General features: G+C 40.9%; 1 protein-coding gene across 1 annotated transcript in view; it reads left to right on the top strand.

Annotated features, from left to right (window-relative positions):
- Window positions 1-17,518, top strand: part of DUSP29 (dual specificity phosphatase 29) — a 32,920-nt gene extending 15,402 nt beyond the window's left edge. Inside the window, exons 3-4 of the mRNA XM_036737254.1 lie at window positions 7,237-7,457; window positions 17,277-17,518. Of these exons, the coding sequence (XP_036593149.1) occupies window positions 7,237-7,457; window positions 17,277-17,518 (463 nt within the window). The remainder of the gene's footprint in view (window positions 1-7,236; window positions 7,458-17,276) is intronic.
- Window positions 17,519-21,187: the final 3,669 nt, after the last annotated feature.

The raw sequence follows: 21,187 nt of genomic DNA, 5'->3' as shown, positions 1-21,187 counted from the left end.
CCTATCAGATTGGCTAATATGACAGAAAAGGAAAATGATATACGTTGGAGAAGATGTGGGAAAATTGAGATGCTAATGTATTTTTGGTAGAGTTGTGAACTGATCCAACCATTCTAGAGAGCAATTTAGAACTATGCCCAAAGGGCTATAAAACAATGCAGGGCCTCTGATTCAGCAATACCACTACTGGGTCTGCATTCCAAAGATATTATAAAAAAGGGAAAAGGACCATCATGTACAAAATTATTTATAGCAACCCTTTTTGTGGTAGCAAAATTTGGAAATTAAGGAAATGCTCATCAACTGGGGAATGGCTGAACAAGTTGTGGTATATGAATATAATGGAATACTATTGTGCTATAAGAAATGATGAGCAGGCAGATTTCAGAAAAATCTGGAAAGACATACATAAACTCATGCAAAGTGAAATGAGCAGAACCAGAACACTGTACACAGTAATAGCAACATTGTGAGATTATCAACTTTGATAGACATGGCTTTTCTCTGGAATACAATGATCTAAGACAGTTCCAAAACACTCATGATGGAAAATGCTATCTGCATCCAGAGAAAGAACTATGGAGTCTGAATGCAGATCAAAGCACATTATTTTCCCTTTTTTTTGCTTTTCCTATTTAAAATTCTTACCTTTTTAGGGAGGGGAAGAGAAAGAAGGAGAAGATTTGGAACTCAAAATTTTAAAAAAATGAATGTTAAAAATTGTCTTTGCACATAATTGGGAAAAAATAGTATTTTATACTATAAAAGTGAAAAAAAGTGAATGAAATGTGAGAAAAAAGTTCTACTCAGATATAATGGCTCTTTTCTAGCCTATACCAGTGATGTAGGGGTTGGAAGAAAGCTTTCACAGAGGAAAGTAAGATGAAATTGAATAGAGATAAATCTAAAGTCCCATATGTGGATTCCAAAAACCAATTTCACAAGTCCAAGTTGTCTAGGCAAGAATTCATGTGAAAAAGATCTGGGAGTTCAACCACGATTCCACAGGATCCATGAGGAAGCATTCTAGCAACCTCCTGACAGAGAGAGGAGGGATTCAGAGTACAGATTAAAATATATTTTTTTGGACATAGACAATGTGGGGATTTGTTTTGACTATGCATATATGTTATAGTCGTTTTGTTCTTTCTTTTTCCAGTAAGGGAAGTGGGAGGGAAAGAAAACACATTTTTGTCAATTAAAAAAATTTAAAAAGGAACAAGATCTGAGGGTTACTGTGGATTAAAATCTCAATATTAGCCAGTAGTAGTGTAACATGGCAGTGCCAAAAGCTAACGTGAGCTTAGGCTACATTAAGAGAGGAACAGTGCCCTGGACAAAGAAGGTGATAATCCCATTGTAGTCTTCCCTGGTCAGATCATAGCTGGAATATTCTGTTTTGTTTTCACCTCCACATTTTAGGAAGGATATTAACAAGAAGGGGTGCATACAGAGAAGGGAGATCAGTATTGAGAAGACATTGGTGATAATGCCATATTAAGTTTGGTTGAAGGAATTGGGGTGGGGAAGATAATTGGCCTAGAAAAGAAAAGACTTTAGGATTATGGGAAAGAGATTAGAACTGTTCTTTGCTCAAGGAAAGATAACTAGGAGTAACATGGAAAGGGCAGAAAGGCAGAGTAAAAGAAAACTGCTAACAATTAGATTATTCCAAAGCGGAACGGGCAGTCTCTCCCTCATTACATATCTTCAAACACAGCCTGGGTTGACCATTGGCTTTGGGATGTTGTTTGGACAGGAGATTCCCACTCAGCTAGAGGTGAGCCAAGAGAACCATTGAGAGCTTTTGGAGTCAGGTGATGCTGTGTTTTTTCAACCTCTTCTTTGTGTAAATAAATATGAACCCTAGGAGAGATTAGAAGAGCTGCTGAACATTGAGAATTCTACTCAATTCAGTTCAACAAATATTTGTCCAATGCTTACTTTGTGCAAGGAGAGGCAAATCAGTTGCCGTTGCTGAATCATTATCCATGTTCGGTGTCCTACAAGGTTCTGTCCTTGACCCTCTGTTTCTCTTACACTCTTTTACTTGGTGCTCTCTTCTCTCATGAGCTCAGTGATCATTTCTACACAGAAGACTCCCAGACTACATATTCAGCCCTAGTATCTCTCCTGGGCCCCATCACACAATGCCAAATGTCTCCTAGAAATCTCCAATTAGATAACCCATACACATCTTAAACTCAACATTTCCCAAATGGCACTTACTGTATGCCCCCCGAAACCTACTTCTCTTCCAAACTTCTCCTGTTTCTCTGGAGGGAACCACCATCCCGAACTCGGGTTCGAACTTCTTCAAGGTCATCATTGACTCTTTTCCTTCCCTTACCCTCACTCATCTCCTGATTTTTTTAAAAAGCTTACTGATATATTTTATTTTTAATAATAAACATGTATTTCATGAGAAGTCTCTTGTAACATAATGAAACAGTGAAGTAAAACTAATAGTACAATGACCTCATCTAAAAGTACATGAAACATTTCACATCTGTAGCACCCTCTCCCCACCTCTCTAATTAAAAAGAAATTGACAAATTAGTTTATCTTCCTCCCACTCCCCAGTCCACTGGAGGAAAAAATAAGAAAATCAAATTTATCGTATGAAAAATGCATAGTCAAGTAAGACAAATTCTCTCATTGGTTGGATATAAAACTAGACACACTTCATTCTGCACCCTAAATTCATTACCCCTCAGTCATGTTTCATCATTGGTCCTCTGGAATCATGAATGATTATTGTATTAATTGTTTTTAGAGTTTTCAAATGTGTTTGTTTTTACAATGCTGTTTTCATTGTGTCCCCTGGTTCTGCTTACTTCATTGTTCATCAGCTTATCAAAGACCTCAAAACTGTTCATTTCTGTAGTGCTGAGGAGGGGGGAAGGCAGGGTAATTGGGGTTAAGTGACTTGCCCAAGGTCATACAGCTAGTAAGTGTCAAGTGTCTGAGGTCACATTTGAACTCAGATCCTCCTGACTCCAGGGCCTGGGCTCTACTCACTGCGCCACCTAGCTGCCCCCCTCTTACTTCATTCTTTATCAGCTTATCAAAGCCCTCAAAATTGTTCATTTCTATAGTATTGAGGTTATAATATAAATTGTCCTTCTGGTTCTGCTCACTTCATGCTGAACTATTTCATGTGAGTTTTCCAATGTCTCTTTGAAATAATCTGTTTCCTCATTTCTTATGGCACCATAGTACTTCATCACAATCTCCATATCTAGCCAGTTTTCAGTTTCCTCTATTTTCTTTATTCACTACATCACTTTTGTCTGTCTACTCTCCATTTGCACCACCACCACCATATTCAGGCCTTCATCATCTCTCATCCAATGAAGATAACCTTCTAAGTGGGCTCTAGACTTCCCATCTCTCCCCTCTCTGTGTAGCTGCCAAAAGGTTCTTAAAAGTACAAGTATGAATGTGCCATTTTTCTGCTCAAAAACCTGTGACTGCTATTGTCTCCAGGACCAACACAAGCTCAGTTTGGCGCTTGAGGCCCTCCCCAATCTGGCTCTAGCTTACCTTTCCAGGCTTACTATACGGTGTTCCCCTTTATATACTCAACATTTCAGTCAAACAGACTCCCTTGCTCTCCAAATCCAATATTCTACCTCCAATCTGTTTCCCATGCTTGGAACACACTTGATCCTCTCATTTCTGCCTCTTTGAACCAGATTCCTTCAATGATCAACTTTTGGGGCCCCTTCTTATGGGGAGCCCTTCCCAATCTCCCTTGTTGATAGTATCCCCATTCTATAGGTAAGGGAACTGAGGTTTTGAGAGGTTCCAACTGGGCTGTAGTCACACTGCTAACAAGTATTGGAGGGGACAATTTGGACCTAAGTCTCCTGATTCCACATCTATCACTTGAGTGATACACACTTGAATACACTTGAATCATACACAGACTTAGAGCTGAAAGGAACATTCAGAGTCATCTAGTTCAACGCTTTAATTTTACAGATGAGGAAACTGAGGCAGGCAACAGTTATATGACTTGGCCAAGGTCACACAGCTACTAAATCTTTTGAACACAATCTTCCTGTCCCCAGGCCCAGCCCCATGCCATTACCTTGCCCCCATAATAAGTAGCTTATTTGAACCCAGGTCTTCTGACTCCAAAGCCATTTGTCTTCCTACTGGACCACCTCTTCATCTGTCTGCTGAAATCCCTTCCTTTCAGGCCCAACACAGGTGCCAATCCTGCCATGAAATCTTCTTTGGCACTCCCAGGGAGTGCAATCTCTCCTTCCTCCAATGTATGATAGCACGTGCCTGGTCCTCTCGTTTGCACTGTTATCAATCTCCTTTTTATCTGTTGTTGCTGTGTGCATCCTTTCTCTGTTAGTTTGAACATTCTTGGAGAGCAGGGTCTGTTCCATGTCTGCCTTTGTATCTCCCCCAGTATCTGGCACACCCAATGCCTTGAACATAGTAGGCACTTGGTATATATTTGTTAAATTCATGACTAAAATGTGGCCACATCAAACACTGACATTCGTCATTTATGTGACCCAGTCTTTGACATTGACCAAATTGCCATTTATAAGGTTGAAATGCAACTGCTGTAGCCAGATTTAAGACTTCATGATTTATATGATCTTTCCTTTCATGGACAGCTTAGTCTCATTTTTCCACTGAGTTCTACTACAAAGCAGCCCATTGCCTGCTAGTGAGTTGGATGATATTAGCAGGGGTTTTAATTAAGCACAGATCTGTGACCTGAAAACAAAATTATTTTATTGTTTGTTGTATATCCACTTAGGAACAAATCTAAACAATGAAAACCAGGTTTCTTAAGAAGAAAAATTAAAAGCAGAAGAGGAGCTCCATGGATCCTGTGGTAGAGCCAAGATCAGGCCAGAGAAAATCTGGCAGGGTCCATCCTCTCCTTGGGCCACTGTTTTAATCATCTGTTTGCAAATATCTTCAAATGCACAGCAAATACTATTGTGTTCCTTCTCGTGTGAAACATTCTACCCTGGAATCAACTCTGATGGAACAGGGAGAAGAAAATCACAGACAAGGCAGCCTTGGATGAAAATGGACCCGAGGGAGAGGAGATATGAGCTTTTGGGTGGCTAGGTCACACTGGGATAGAAAAGAGCCTATACTACCAGCTCTTTTCGATTATTAGCCATAAGGCCAGTCATTGTGTTGACTACCCCCCCCCCCCCCCGCAAATGCATGAAGTTTTAGTAAGAGCAATTTCACTGGATTGGTAAATTTGTTATTCATATCAAATATTCGATGTTTTGGAGGAAACTGTTGCACTGAAGAAACTTGTAGCTACAAGAAGAATTTTCCAGGGATTCCCAGATAAAAACATTTTTTTGTTGGAGAAGACGTGGGAAAACTGGAACACTAATGCATTGTTGGTGAAGTTGTGAACTAATCAAACCATTCTGGAGAGCAATTTGGAACTATGCACAAAAGGCTATAAAACTGCGCATACCCTTTGACCCAGCAATACCACTTCTAGGTCTATATCCTAAAGTGGTCATAAAAAGAGGAAAAAGACCCACATGTACAAAAATATTTATAGCAGCTCTTTTTGTAGTGACCAAAAAATTGGAAATTAAGGGGATGTTCATCAATTGGGGAATGGCTGAACAAGCTGTGGTATATGAATGTAATGGAATACTATTTTGCTATAAGAAATGATGAGCAGGCAGATTTCAGAAAAACCTGGAAAGACTTATATGAACTGATGCTGAGTGAAGTGAGCAGAACCAGAAGAATATTATACACAGTAACAGCCACAATGTGCAAGACTGACTTTGATAGATTTCGTTCTTCTCAGCAATGCAAGGACCTAAAACAATTTCAAAGGACTCACAATGGAAAATACCATCCATATCCAGAGAAAGAACTATGGAATCTGAATGCAGAGCGAAGCAGACTATTTTCTTTTTTTGTTTTGTTTTTCCGTCTCATGCTTTCTCCCATTTGTTATAATTCTTCCATGCCACATGACTAATGTGAGAATGTGTTTAATAGGAAGGTATGTGTAGAGCCCATAGCAGACTGCATGCCTTCTTGGGGAGAGAGGAGGGGGAAGGGGGAGAAAATTTAAAACTTATGGAAGTGAATGTTGAAAACTAAAAATAAATAAATTAATAATAAAAAAAGAAAAACCTGGAATGGCTTACATGAACTGATGTTGAGTGAAGTGAGCAGAACCAGGAGAACATTGTACACAGTAACAGCAACATTGTGCAATGACTAACTTTGATAGACTCCTCTCTGCTTAGCAATATAAGGATCTATGACAACTCCAAATGATTCATGATGGAAAATGCTGTCCACATCCAGAAAAAGAACTATGGAATCTAAAATCTAAATGCAGATTCTAAAAGCATGCTATTTGCTCTTTTTCCTTTTTTTTCCTTTCTTCTTTCTCATGGTTTCTCCCATTGGTTCTAATTCTTCTTTGCAACATGACTAATGTGAAAATAAGTTTAATATGAATGTATATATATAGAGCGTGTATTAGTTTGTAGGGATGGCGAGAAAATTGGGAACTCAAAATCTTATGGAAATGAATGGTTAAAACTAAAAATAAATTAATTATTAAAAATTTTTTGAATGGAAACCCTGTTAGGTATGTGGATACCACAGCTTAAAAAACAAAACACCAAACATTGATGAGAGAGGGCAGGGGGATTGGTATGAGGACCATTTGAAAGAAGGGGGGATGTTTATCTAGAGAAGACTTGGATGGGGGTGGGGAACACACTTCAAGTGTTTGAAGGGCTGTGTCATGGAAGACGGATTCATTTTGTTCTGTCTAGCCCCAGAAGGGAGAGCTAAGAACAAGAGATGAAGGTTGCCAACAGGCTAACTTGGACTTGAGGTAAGGAAAAGCTTCCTAATGATTAGAGGTGCCCATCTGTCGAATGGACTGCCTTGGGAGATAGTAAGTTCCCTTCTAGCCAGTCAACAAGCGTTGATTGCACTTGCTATGAGCCACGAGCTGTGCTTAATTGAAAGGAGGCGCTCTTGACTAGATGAACATTTATTATGGTGGGAATCCCTTTCTTGTATAGGTTAGACTGGAAAGCTGCTGAGGGCCCTTCCAAAACCTGAATTCTGAGCCTGTGAAAACCACTGAGTATTAGCTGGGTTTGGTGCTTCGGTTACGGTGCACGTAGTGATTGCTCCTTGGAGTTGCAGAAAGCAGCTCACAATATCCTCTACTGTGTTCCACAGGGCCACAGCACTGGACCGGTACAGTTTAGAGAAATCTGGCTTCACCCACATCTTGAATGCTGCCCACGGCCGATGGAATGTAGACACGGGCCCAGAGTACTACAGAGACATGGCCATCGAGTACCATGGAGTGGAAGCCGACGACCTCCCCACCTTCAACCTCAGCGAGTTCTTTTATTCAGCTGCAGAGTTCATCGATACTGCTCTCCAAAGTGATAGGAGTAAGGAGAAGGGCCAGGGGCCGGTCTGTATATACTGTTTGCAGACGAGCCATCGGCTCTCAAAATGCAGTGGGCACCATGGTAGGAGACCACCATAGGCAGGAAAGGCTGAGGCTGCTGTATCACCAAACCACATGAGAAGGTGTCTGTTGCAAGGGGTGACTGAACAGGTATAGGCTGGGTGATGGAGTTGCAATTATGGCAGGCACTGGTGGGGAACTGTGGGACCGAGGATGAGATGCTATTTATCTGTATCTGATAAATAGCAGATTTAACTCAGAACATAAGGCTCTGCCCCAGTCATCTCCAAGACAGCAGGGGCTTGTGAGCACTGACAGAAAATAGCTGGAAACATTAATGTCTTTTTAAGTTCCCAGCCTGATGACTGAAATTTGTTATTCGCTGACCTCCTAGCAGGAGGGCTCGTCTCCAGAGTTTTAAGAGCAGTTGCATAATCGACAAAATCTGGACCCAAGGCAACTGGCAGGCGGTTACTTCTGGTGTGGGGAAAACCAATAGGTGGCTTAAGAAGGAACCAGTGGAGAAACTTCAGGTTTTTCTGCTGACTTTCAAAACTCTCCACACCTAGGTGGTCTATTCCAAAGTTCTAGTCTCCTTTTCTATGCCTGACCAGCTCAAACTGAGGAAGGCAGCCGATGCCCTTGCCTTCTTCCAAGACAGATCGCATTTTTTTTCTTAAAGGTTTTGTGCTTTGAGCTGCTAATGCTCAAGTTCCCAAATCAATGAACTGACCATTCAGAAAGCATTGATTATGCATTTACTATGTGTCAGGCACTGTGCTAAGCACCGAGGGTATAAAGAAAATATAAAAATTGTCCTTGCTCTCAGAGATTTTACGTTCTAATGGGAGAACATGACAGGTACATGGATTGGTACGTACATGATACATACAAAGTAGATGGAAAGTGGCTTAAGATGGGGAAGCACCAATGAATGGGTGTAGCGGGGGCAGGGAGGACTAGGAAAGGTTTCCCATGGGAGATGGTGCTTTAGCTGTTTTGAAGGAAGCCAGAGATTCTAAGAGGAAGAGATCAGGAAGGAGAACATTCATGGCGTAGGGGACAGAAAAGCAAAGGACATGGGAGATGAAACATTACATATGACCCAAGTGTTGGCCAGGATGACTGGACTATGGAGTGTGTGGAGGTGAGTGACCTATTAAAAGACTGGAAAGATGGCAAGGGGACAGGCTGTCAAGATCTTTAAATAGAGGAGTTTGTATTTGATCCTCAAAGGAAAAGCGAGCCGTTGGAGTTTACTGAGTGAAGGAGAAGGGGGATGTGGTCAGATTTATGTTTTAGGAAAATCATTTTGGTAGTTGTGTGGAAATGGCTTAGAGAGAAGAGATTGGAAGCAGAGTCCAAACAGGAGGCTGTTGCAATTGTCCAGGTGGGAGATGATGAAGGCCTAAGCTAGCATGATGGCTGTGTGAGTGGACAGAAGGGGATTTTAAAAAAAAATTTATTTTTTACATTTTGTGTTCCAGACTGTCTCCCTCCTTCTATCACTTCCAAACCTGTACTAGAAAGCACCAATATTTGACAGAGATACATATGAGAAACTATATAGTACACCCTTCCATGTATCAGTTCTTTCTCTGGAGGTGGATGGCATCTTCCTTCATAGGTCCTTTGTAGTTGATCTGAATATCCACCTTGCTCAGAATAGTTTAATCATTCAGTTAGTTTTTGAACATTGTTGCTGTTACAATATACACCACTGTCTTGGTCCTGCTCATTTCATTCTTCAGTTCATGCAGGTCTTCCCATGCTTTTCTGAAATCAACCACCTCATCATTTCTTCCATTTCTTCCGGCACAATAGCATTTCAGCACAATTATATACCATGACTTGTTCAGCCCTTCTCCAACTGATGGGCATCCCCTCAATCTCCAGTTCTTTGCCACCACAAAGAGAGCTGCTATAAATATTTTAGAAGATATCAGTTCTTTTCTTTTTTCCCTGATCACCTTGGGAAACAGACCTAATAGGTCAAAGGGTGTACGTAGTTTTAGAACTCTTTGGGCATATTTCCAGATTGCCCTCCAAAATGGTTGGATCAGTTCACAGTTCCATCAACAGTGAATTAGTGTCCTAATTTTTCCACATCCCTTCCAACATTTGTCATTTCCTCCTTCAATCATTTTAGCCAATTTGATAGGTAGGAGATGGTATCTCAAAGTTGTTTTCATTTTGTATTTCTCTAATCAATAATGACTTTTTAAATTTAAATTTAAAAAGCATTTTTAAATATGATTAAATATAGCTTTGATTTCTTCTTCCAAAAATCACCTACTCTTAACCTTTGGCCATTTGTCAATTGGGGATGACTCATATTCTTATAAATTTGACAAAGTTCTCTATATATTTGAGATACGAGGCCTTTATCTGAGAAACTGTCTATAAATTTTTTCCCCCAAGATTTGGCAAATGGTTAGATATGTGGAATAAATGAGAATAAGTGGTGAAAGATGACATCAAGATTGCAAACATTCGTGAAATGCAGAGGAGGGGCAGGTCTGGGGGTAAAGACGTATTCTCTTTTGGACATATTGAGATGCTTATGGAATAGCCATTTGAAAATGTCAGTGTCAGTTGTCAGTGGCATGGACTGAAGCTCAGGGGAGATATGGGATGGATAAACAGATGTGAGCCTCATCTACATAGAGATGATAATTGGAAACTGATGGGTTCACCAAGTGAGACAGTACAGAGGGAAAAGAGGACAAATCCTTGGGGACACCCACAATGGGTAGGCACGCCATGGATGAAGACCCAGCAAAGGAGATTAAGGAGTGGTCCCGCAGGTAGGAGGACAACACAGAGTAGATTTATGAAAACCCAGAGAAGACGGAGTGAGCATGTAGGGGAGGAGAGGGTGTTCACTGGTGCCAAATGCTGCAGAGATGCCAAGAGAGAGGAGGACTAAGAAAAAGCCATCAGATTTTGCAGTTAAGAGAGCACTGGTAACTTTGGAGAGAGCAGTTTCAGTTGGGTGATGAGGTTGGAAGCCAGAGTGTTCAGAAGAGAGTAGAAGGAGGTCCTGAGCACAGACAACTTTTCCAAGGACGTTGAGAAGGGGAAATCAATTATAGGATGATATTTGGTGCACATGGTGAGATCTAGTGAGAGTTTCTTAATGATAATTATGATAGTCCTTTTAAATATGACAGCCTTGGAAACTGATCACAAATTGTATTTTACCATAGCTGTCAACCCAGGCAAAGGCCTCTGGGTATCCATGAGGGAGAGAGAAGGGCAAAAATCGTTTATCACACATAGGACTATGTACTATTTTGGTGGCACTTCTGTGTGTTTCCAGCAGGTAAAGGCATGTTGGGTTTGTTGGTACCTTTATAAGCAGAATTCAGATTTCTATTCACTTGCCTCACCAATTAGTCCCAATGACCACATATCTTGGTAGGGATGTCACATAATTGACGGTCTCCAGTTACTAAACCTGTTCGTTACCACACAAAAACTGGAAATAGCTCCGGAGGTAACTCGAGAGTCCTCATGGCTGGATCTACGTCATGAACCTGTGACTTAGAGCAGCTAGGGCTGTTGTGTAAAGTGGGTGTGAGGTTCCCCAGTCACAAAGGATACCCGAGTGACACTAACATCAGCGCTGGGCAAAATCATACCCCATTTACCACCTTTTCAGTAGAATGATGAAAATACCATAAAATTGAAATGTTAGTACAGCTTTAGACATCGCTAACTGTAGACTGCTCTTTTAATTAAATGTGAGAGAGAGCTTTGGATCCTTAGGCAGGATCAGAAATCTGAGAGGCTGAGAAATTTAAGTAGAATTGGGGTTCTTGGGCTTTTTGTATATATCCTGGACCCCTTTGGTAGTATTTGGTGAAGTCTATGGACTCCTACAGTTGACAGAGCACTGGGTCTGGAGTCAGGAAGACCTGAGTTCAAATCAAATCCTCAGAAACTTCTTTGTGTGACCCTGGGCAAGTCACTTCACCATTGTCTGCCTGTTTCCTCAAGTGTAAAATGGGGATCGTAATAGCACCTACCTTGTAAGGTCATGGTAGGGATCAAATGAGATAGTATTTGTAATGTGTTAATTAGTCCAGTGTCTGGCGCATTGCAAACACTTCATAAATGCTTCCCTTTCTCTCCTCTCCCTTCTCAGACTGATGTTTTTAAATATGTCAAACAAAATACAGAGGATTACAAAGGAAAGCAGCTACTTAGAAATAAAGTTATCAAAATATGTTAAAAACAAGCTTGTGGATGCCTAAGGTACGTGGTCAGCACATCACAATGCGTGATTTTCCTTGAGAGTAGCTGGAGTCAACTTTCTCACTTGGAAAAGCCATGATAATATCATGTAGAGTGTTTTAAGTTTTGCAAAGCACTTTCCCTGTCACAATCACCCAGCGAGGTGAGTTCAGGTGTCATTTCCCTGATTTTACAGACAAGGAAACTGAGACTCAGAGTTTTAAATGATTTGTTCAGAGTCACAGAGATAGGCAGGATTTGAACCAGGAGTCTTCGGACTCCAAGCCTGCTGCTCAAAAATATTTGATAACTGGGCTTTTTCAAAATGTGTTCAGATGGTGTTTGCATGTATTATGTGGTGGTATGTTTGTTAGGACACGCACATATTTTTAAAGAGCTACATGCTAGCTTTTGTTTGTTGACTGAACCTATGATTTCATTAGGTATAGGGCACTCTCAATGAGGAAGTTCTCTCTATACCCATTCTGCAATTTATAGTCTGAGAGAGTTGTCTAGAACATGGAGAGGGTCACAGACTTGTCCAGGGTCACACAACCTGTATGTATCGGAGGAAGGACTGGAATCCAAGGTTTCTTGACTATGAGGCCAGCTCCCTAAATGCTATATACCATGTTATCTCGAATGTCAAATAAGACATTAGGCATTGGAAGAATTAAAAATGAAAAGGGAATGAAAAGTATCACAAGCCTCTATAAAGCAAAAAAGAAATTTGAAATTTGCCCTAAATTCATATTGTACCCTCTAAAAGCAGAGCAGGCTCACCTTAAAGGTCATTTGCAAATAGAAAGAACACTGGCACATCCACAGACTCCAAACTATGGCATCTCAGGATAAAGCTGTGGTTACTCAGCGTCCATCAGGCTTACAAGGGGTGGGGGAAGATGTGTCTTATCTGCATTCCCCGGGCTTGTAGGAGCACATAGGGTAGATTGCCGCAGGCATCCACATGATGGAAAGGGGTAAGTGGATGTGGATGTATGCAGGTCAGATCAGGCATATGGTACAGGATGGATCAGGCAATTAGATCAGCCTGCTGGGAGACAGGGAGTGGGGCTTAATGATCTTGCCGGATCAAGGTCAGCATGATTTCTTTGCTCTTAGTGCCTGAGTATTAGCACTCTCTGTAGTTACCTGTTTTGTATTTACTCCTTGGTACTGTCTGCTAAATATACTCTCATGATGTAGTCAGGGTCATAAGAGCATCCTGCACCAGCTCTAGGCCGAGTCACGCAGAGGCCCAATCACAGCTCCCTTGGCCTGGGATCATTCACCATTTATTAATATTCTTTTGATGTAACAAGTGTTGATGGACAACATGTCCAAAAGGCAAGACATTTTTCTCCCTCCTAGACAGATTTTTGTACACTTTGCTGCTGCTCTTCTTCCTTCAAGCCTCTGGATTGTTCCTCATCTGCCCGTCTTGCCCACACTCTCTTTGAAATGCACACGAGGTCGTGCTGACTTATTTCTGGAATCCTTGTAAGCATGTATAGAATGTCTAGGTCATATCGCTTTAGCCCAGCAGCACATGGATTCGGAATGCCCTGATTGACATGATGGCCAGGTCACATGGCTTTAGACTGAGTAGCTCCTGGATTTGGAATGCCCAGGATGACGTGTCCAAGTCCTATTATGTCCATCCAACAGCACATGTTCAGTATATCTGGATTGGCTAACTGTCCCAGATAACAAAAATCACTTAGGAGAATCACAGTTAGAACCACAAGGGAACAGGAAATTCATTTAGTTCAACACTCTTCATTTCACAAATAAGAAAATGAAACCCAAGGACATGAAGTGATCCAGGTCACATGGAGAATGAGATGCAGAGGCTTAGCTAGAACCCAGGCCACTAATGCAGAGATCTTTGCCCCACACCATCCCCCTATTGGAAATATGAGTCTTGTTAGATTGAGCCCAACGCTCTCAATTTTCAAGATTTTTTTTTTTTGTATCCTGACTCTTGTCATCCAATGTGCTAGCGTCTCTCCTTAGATCTGTGTCACCTGCAAATCTGATAAGAATGCCATCTATATCTTTATCTAAGTCACTGATAAAAATGTGAAGTTGCCAACCACAGATTCTTGGAGCAGTGCTCTGAAGACAGCCTTTCAAGTTGGTCTTTCTCTAAGTTTCTTTTTACTTTGGTTGGTGGTACACAGAAATGAAGAAGCAGAGTCATTTCATTTTCTAAAAGTAAAGAAATTCACCATAGGTCTCAGTCCTGAATTTAGACTCATTATGGAAATTCTAAACAGTTTAGTATCTTACCCAAGGCCCAGGTGGCAGCTAAATCATGCAGGATCTTGTAAGATCTCTGATCAATCAGGCGCCCTTTGGGGAAAAAAAAGGGGAATCACTGCCTCAACCTAATTCTGGGGTGAAATAGGCAATCCCCTGGAAGGGGCTTTAGAGATCAGGGATGTTTGTAGAGTGCTTGTCAGCTTACAAAGGGCTTTACCTACATGATCTCTTTGGATCCTTACAATAGCTCAGTAAAGAAAAGGTCACAAAATTCATGACTGGCATTGAAACCTAGGTCTTGACCCTCTCAGTTCAGGGCTGTTTCTACTCTATCAGGCTGCCTCTAACTGATTGTTTCCATGACCAATAAAATGGGGGTAGGGGGTGGGGAGGGATGTGAAAGAGATGTTCCCCAGGCCTAATTCAAAAAAGTCCTTGGACCTTGGGTCAAATCCCCAACTGCCTCTAAGGAGACAGGCCCTTTGTTCCCGGGAGATCAACACAGCAAACAGCAGAGGAGAGTATTAATACCCTTCTCTCCAAAATAAAGTTCAGCTCCAGGGTCTAATGTTTAAGTTTTTCTTCTCCCTTTCCTCCCTGAGGATCCCCTGGCCACTCCTTCCTGTGCTAAGAGCTCTTGTTAGCAGAGTGGATGGCTAAATGAACTGCAGTTTTCATCTGTTTCAAATATTGGGTCATGACAAAAAGAATTACCCTTTTTTTTCCACGAGAGGAAGAGGCGCTCCAGTTGTGGGGGGCCCCTAGAACAATCTGGGAGATTAAGAGGGAAACTGAAGAGACTCATCCTTGGAGTTGGGCTTGTCAGTTACCCAGCTCTAGAGTCCATATTGAGAACTAGACCCTAGAGATTCTGCCCATGCCCCTGAGCCCCCTGAATCGAGGAGTTATTGGCAAGGAATAATCTTGTCTCCTCCCTGAGCAAAGAAATGCCCAGAATAAAAGCAGAAAACAGATTTGTCTGAGTTGGTAACGGAATAAGTAGCTGACCACCTTGACGTATTTTTTTTTGGCAGAAGCTGGTTAGCTTGAGGGGTTAATGTAAGGCACTGGGAGGGACATCCTGGAAAGGTAACCAGACAGTTCATGGGCTGGGTACAGGTTCTGCTGGATGGGTGCCAAATATACACACCAAAGCCTTTATTTCTATATAGATATGTCCATATACCTGATACATGCACATGTGCACATACCATATGTGCATGTACCTATACATGCACAATGTATACACAAGTATTTATAGAGTGAAGTCTTCTGTATGTAACAAAGAAGTCAATGACCCCCTGTTCCTAATATAGGACCTTGGGTAGAGGTGTTCAGGTAAATGTTTAATAGCTAGTTCTCCAAAAAAAGCATGCATGACACTTTTAAATTTAATCTGCATTATTAACTGTGTTTGTTCTCCATTGTTTTCTTATGTCTAGACAATCAACAAATCAAGCTAGCTCTGATTTGTAGTGTTTGCTGATTTCTAAAGTATAAATGTTCACAATGAAAATGTAACAATCTTCTCTGGCAAGCTGGTCAGAGATGGCTCCGGCACACCTCTGAATAGGTCTGAAGGTACACAAGAACCACAGAATTCATCATGTTCACCGCCCCCCCATTTTGGAGATGAAAAAAACTGAGGCTGGGTGATTGTGACTTTCCCAAGGTCTCAAACTAAGCATCAGAAGTAGGATTTGAATCCAAGTCTTCTGACCTTCAAGCAGTGTTTTCTCCATGTGACATACTTAGCACAGTGCCTGGCACCATAGTAAGCACTTTTTAAAAGTTTATTGATTGATTTTGAATTGTTTCGTCAGGGTTAGCAGCAGACTTGCACTGATCGGTCACATTTCTTTGCCCAGTTCTTTGCAGAATTATAGAGAACTGTAAGGGACTTCGGGAATGTCCCAGCTTAACATCTTCATTCAACAGGTGAGGATTAATAGGCTCAGAAAGATGAGGTGATTTGCTCCAGGTCACATAGTTAAGAAGTGGAGCTGGACCCAGAACTCAGGTTTTCCAGCTTCTGACAGATGACTTTCTGTGATATCATACCGTCTCATTTGAGATTGACGCTTGTGACGGTCAACCAAGGTGAGGGTTAACCCATAGCCAGGAAGAAACTAATTAACCTTTCAGGAGTAAATTCTAATCCAGGAGCTTGGGATCCCTCCTAGCACAGCCAACCACAAGAATTAAAGAAGGCTTGCCTATTGTGGGGAGCTTTCTCTCATACTCAGTTGCCAATCTTCATTCAGTAGTTGTGGAAACACCTGAGGAGGATCACACCTGTCCCATTCATTTCACCCTCTCCCATTCTGCAAACAGGATGCTGATGTCAGTGACTGTCACAAAACTAACGAGTCCTTGCCGAAAGCTGATAGGCTCAGAATTAGGAGAATCTGGGTTCAGATCCCACTGTATTTACTAGCTGTGTAACCATAGGCAAGTTCCTGAGCCTGAGTCCCAGTTTCTCTTCCATAAAAATGAAGATAATAATGCCAGCAGTCCCTGCCTCATAGTATGGTTGTGGGGCTCAAATGAGTAAATCAGCATTAAGGGCTTTATAAAGCTAAAAGCCTATATAAATGCCAGCTATTATCATCAGAACAGCAATAGCGTTACTAGCATTTGGCATTCAGAGTTCTTGCAAACTGACCCTATCTTACCATTCCAGGATTATCATACATTACTCCCCTTCATATATTCTACAGCCAGTCAGCCACCCAAACTGGCCTCATTGCTTTTCCTTACACACGACACACCATCTTTGCTTTGTACTGACAATTCCTCATGTCAGGAATGCTCTCCCTCTTGAACTTTCTGTGTGGGCTCTTTCTTGGTAGCCCCAGATGCTAGTACCTTCCCCCCAAGGTTGTCCTGTGTCTCTCTTGCAGGTTTTAACATTTGCTTACATATATATGTATGTGTGTGTGTGTGTGTATATATATATATATATATATATACATATACACACACATTTATATATATGTATGTATTTGATTCTATGAAAGATATTCAAGATAGTCAATTGCTAGGGTCTTCAATTGACTATATGCTCCCTGAGGGCAGGAATTATTTTGGTTTTGTCTCTGTAGCCCTAGCATCTAGAACAGTGCCTGGCCCGTAGTTGGTGCTTAATATTCGTTGCTTGATTGATAAGGTTTCCTAGCACAGTAGTTTGGAAAACCTTGCTTAGAAGCTGTTAGGGAGGTGGGAGAAGGGGGTTATTTTCGAGGCACTTTTTCTGATACGTGTAGCTTTTTTCTCTTCTCTCCTCTTTCTGCAGATAAAATTCTAGTTCACTGTGCTATGGGCCGTAGTCGCTCGGCTACCTTGGTCTTGGCATACCTGATGATTTACAGGAACATGACAGTGGTGGAGGCCATCCAACAAGTCGCCAAGAATCGCTGCGTTCTGCCCAATCGCGGGTTTCTCAAACAGCTCCGGGAACTGGACAAACAGCTGCTTCTCCAAAGGCAGAATGCTCAGTCTAATGAAGAAGAGAACTTGGAAGAAAAGGAAATCTAAGGCTCGAAGATCCCTTCACACACAGCTGCCCCAAAATACTTTGCACTGGAGAAACTATTTTTTAAAAAAACAAACAAAAAAGCCAATAGTCCTTTAAAGTTCTTTGGCACAAAAAAGGAAAACATGGGAGTAAGCCATTATTTCTTTGGAATAGTTTTGAGCATCACAGAGAGTACTATGGAGCATATTAGGGGATCATATAAAACTTAGACTCCCTAAGCTGCTACCCTTTAGGGGCTAAATCTTTGTTTCGCAGCAAGAGGAAGAGGTAAAAGATTTTATAGTGGAATTGGTTGCAGATGAGCATGTAGTGCTTTAGTGAAACTTATATCAACCTGTAATGGGGTGGTGGGAATGATTGGAAAATATATAGAAACTGTGCTATGATTCAAACTTCTGGTCCTGCCTGGGAGGAAAGGCATATTTAACCATGGACCATTTTTTCTTTTTTTACAAACACAAATTTTATAGCAACCAAGAAGAGGGCTTAGGGCATTAGGGGTGTGTTACACGTTAACACATCACTTCCTCCGAGTTGTTCCTGATTCTCTTTCCCTAACTCTGTTCACAGTACCAAGCACTGCCCTTTCATCATCTCATGCTGGGCCCCACAGGATCTGTTCTAGGCTTACCCAGCATTCAATTAATACTATCTTTGGGGAGTGATCACCTGAGCAGCCTGATGCATGTGTCAAACGGCTCTTTCCAGAATTTACAACCTCACTTCCTGATGCCTCATCTGATAGGCCTGACATAAATACCCAGACTCACTCAACCTCTCTACAGTTACAAAGAACAGATGAGTTTGACAGGGTCAGGGCAGAACAAAAACAAGAACAGGGACCATCTGTCCGTGCTTTTTTTTTTTTTGAGATCTTTTCCTATCCCATGCATGGAATTGTATATTAGAGCTGCAATGGATCTTCAAGTACATCCAGTCTAATTTTCTTACTTTACAGATGAGGAAACCGAAGCATAGAGAGTGTAATTTGCACAAGGTCAGAGTCAGATAGCTAAAGTGTTAGCATAATGATTACTAGACCCTAGTTCTCTACTTACTTTTCCCATTTTACCATATTGCTTCTCTTAAAAATGTATTATATTAAAATAGTATCATTAAAATTAGTTGCAGGGGCAGCTAGGTGGAACAATGGATAAAGCAGTGGGCCTGGAGTCAGGAAGACCTAAGTTCAAATCTGGCCTCAAACACCTACTAGCTGTGTGACCCTGGGCAAGTCACTTAACCCTTTTTGCCTCAGTTTCCTCATCTGTCAAATGAGCTGGAGAAGGAAATGGCAAACCGCTCCAGTATCTTTGCCAAGAAAACTCCAGATGGGGTCATGAAGAGTCAGACACAACTGAAAAACAAGAAGAATTAAAATTAGGAGCTCAGAAACTTGAATTCTAGTCCTGAGCTATGCCTCCCTTAACCTCTCTGAGACAGGTAAGTTCCCATTCATTTCATCTTCAGCTTTTCAGTGCCCTAGCAAGAATATCTCTTGTAAGACTTAGAAGAACAGACAAGAGAAGTGGGCAGAACCAACAGTGTACACAGTAACAGCAGCACTGTTATGAAGATCAACCGTGGAGCCCTAGCTCTTCTCAGCAATACGATGATCGAAGCCAGGGCCAAAGGGCTCTGGAAGAAAAATGCTCATCTGCCTCCAGAGAAACAATAGATGGAGTCTGAATGCAAATCAAAGCATACTTTAAAAAAAGACAAAAAAAATTTCTTCTTTCTTTTGGTCTGTTTTCTTTTGCAAAATGGTTAATATGGATATGGTCTCTATCTCTGCACATGTATAACCTGCATCAAAGTGCTTGCCTTCTCTTCCCAATGAGGGGGGACATGAGGGAGGGAGAGAATACAGAACTCAAAATTCTAAAAACAAATGTCAAAAAGTTTTTACATGTAATTGGAAAAAATAAAATACTAAAAAATATTTTTTGTAGTTCTCTGCCTCATCTATGAGCTAAAGATAATAGTTGTTGTGAGGAAGTACTTAGTAGAACCTAAAGCATTATATGAATGTGAATTATTATTAATAAATTTTACTAATAATGAGTTGCTTGAAGGACAGCATTGATGCTGGGGTGGTACAGTTTAAATTTTGATGTCCTTTTTTACTCACAGTCTGTCTATAAGACCACTCTAATCTGTATGGTAGGCACACCCTATCACACAAATAGACTTGGGATTAAAATTTTTAGCTGCTGATCTGTGAACTACCACCTAAAAGCTGGAAAATGAAATGTCTAATATATCTTAGACCTTGGACCTACAAATTGAGGAGAAAATGGGAAAGGGTGGGGAGGGACTTCTGGAAACTGGAACTCTGCACAGAATTGCAATGAGTCAACCACAAGGGCTGGCTTGTCTTTTGTAAAAAGTGACTATACCCCGAATGATATCTTTGTTAAGTAATCAGTAAAGTCATCTTCCAAAATGGTAAGTAAATGGGCTAACAATGTTTAGTTGCCAGTCAATTTTCTTTCAGGAGGCAAATATGGCAGCTGTAGCTGATAACAGATATCAGTGATTTCAATTGAGATAAAACACAATGAAAGACCCTATCTGGGATGCCACATATTGAGAACAGAGACAAGATGTGGGAGAAAGCATACCCTATGATAACAATAATAAAAAAAAAAAAGGCTGATAACCCAAGAAGAAAATGGGACCTTTTCTGAAATAGGGAGAATATTAGCCAAGTATAAAATGAATTCCTGATGGTGGGATTTGGGTTGAACTTACATAGTCAGATACTTCCTTGGGATTTGGGGGCAAATCATTGTGGTTGGTTAGTTCTTAAAAGAGAAAAAACAATACGGACCTGAGCCCCAGAATACTATGATCTGTAGTCTGCTCTCCTAGGAAAGGGCCTACCCTGATGTGGGGCACACAAATGCACCTCAGTGTTAACACATATGAAAAGGGGGTTAATACCTACTATGTTTCTATGAGAATACTGGTTTAAAAATAATTTTAAAAACAGAAATTACTCCGTATAAAGTCACAAATTGAAAGCCAAGATCATTGTAAATGAAAATTTGAACATGCATAATAAACCAATAACTCTTATATGGACCTAAAAGGGGAAATGCTGGTGGGCATAGGAATAATTGGGTAACTATAATCTTATCAGGACACCTGTAGAGGAAAAAAAGAATCAAACTTTTAACTAATGCTGAAATACCAAATTATTAAATATGTAAGGTCAGGATAAGTTAAAACTGAAAACTCTCCTGAGAAGGGAAAAATAACCCCAAACACTTTAATAGCATAACAATTCTAAACAGATTGAAAGGGGTAGGTTAAAGAGGGCACACTAGACTTAAAGGGAAAAGATCAGAGTTTGAGCGAAATTTTGCATTTTGCCAGCTATGTGACCACACACAAGTCACAGAACCCCTAGGAAAGTCAATATCCTCATAAAGAAAATGGCAATACCCAGTTTTTAATGGGCTGTTGTGAAGATAGGTAATAAACTTCAACTATAAAGTTGTGATGATGCCATAGTGCAGAGAAGCTGGAATCAGGAAGACCTGAGTTGAAATCTCACCTCAAACATGTGACCCTGGCCAAGTCACTTAACCTCCTCCTCCCTATTTCCTCATCTATAAAACAGGGATAAATAACACCTACTTCGAAGAATTGTTGCAGGGATG

The sequence above is a fragment of the Trichosurus vulpecula genome, chromosome 8, assembly GCF_011100635.1.
Source record: "Trichosurus vulpecula isolate mTriVul1 chromosome 8, mTriVul1.pri, whole genome shotgun sequence".
NCBI classification, from domain to species: Eukaryota; Metazoa; Chordata; class Mammalia; order Diprotodontia; family Phalangeridae; genus Trichosurus; species Trichosurus vulpecula.
This window is presented reverse-complemented; position numbering and strand designations above follow the sequence as displayed.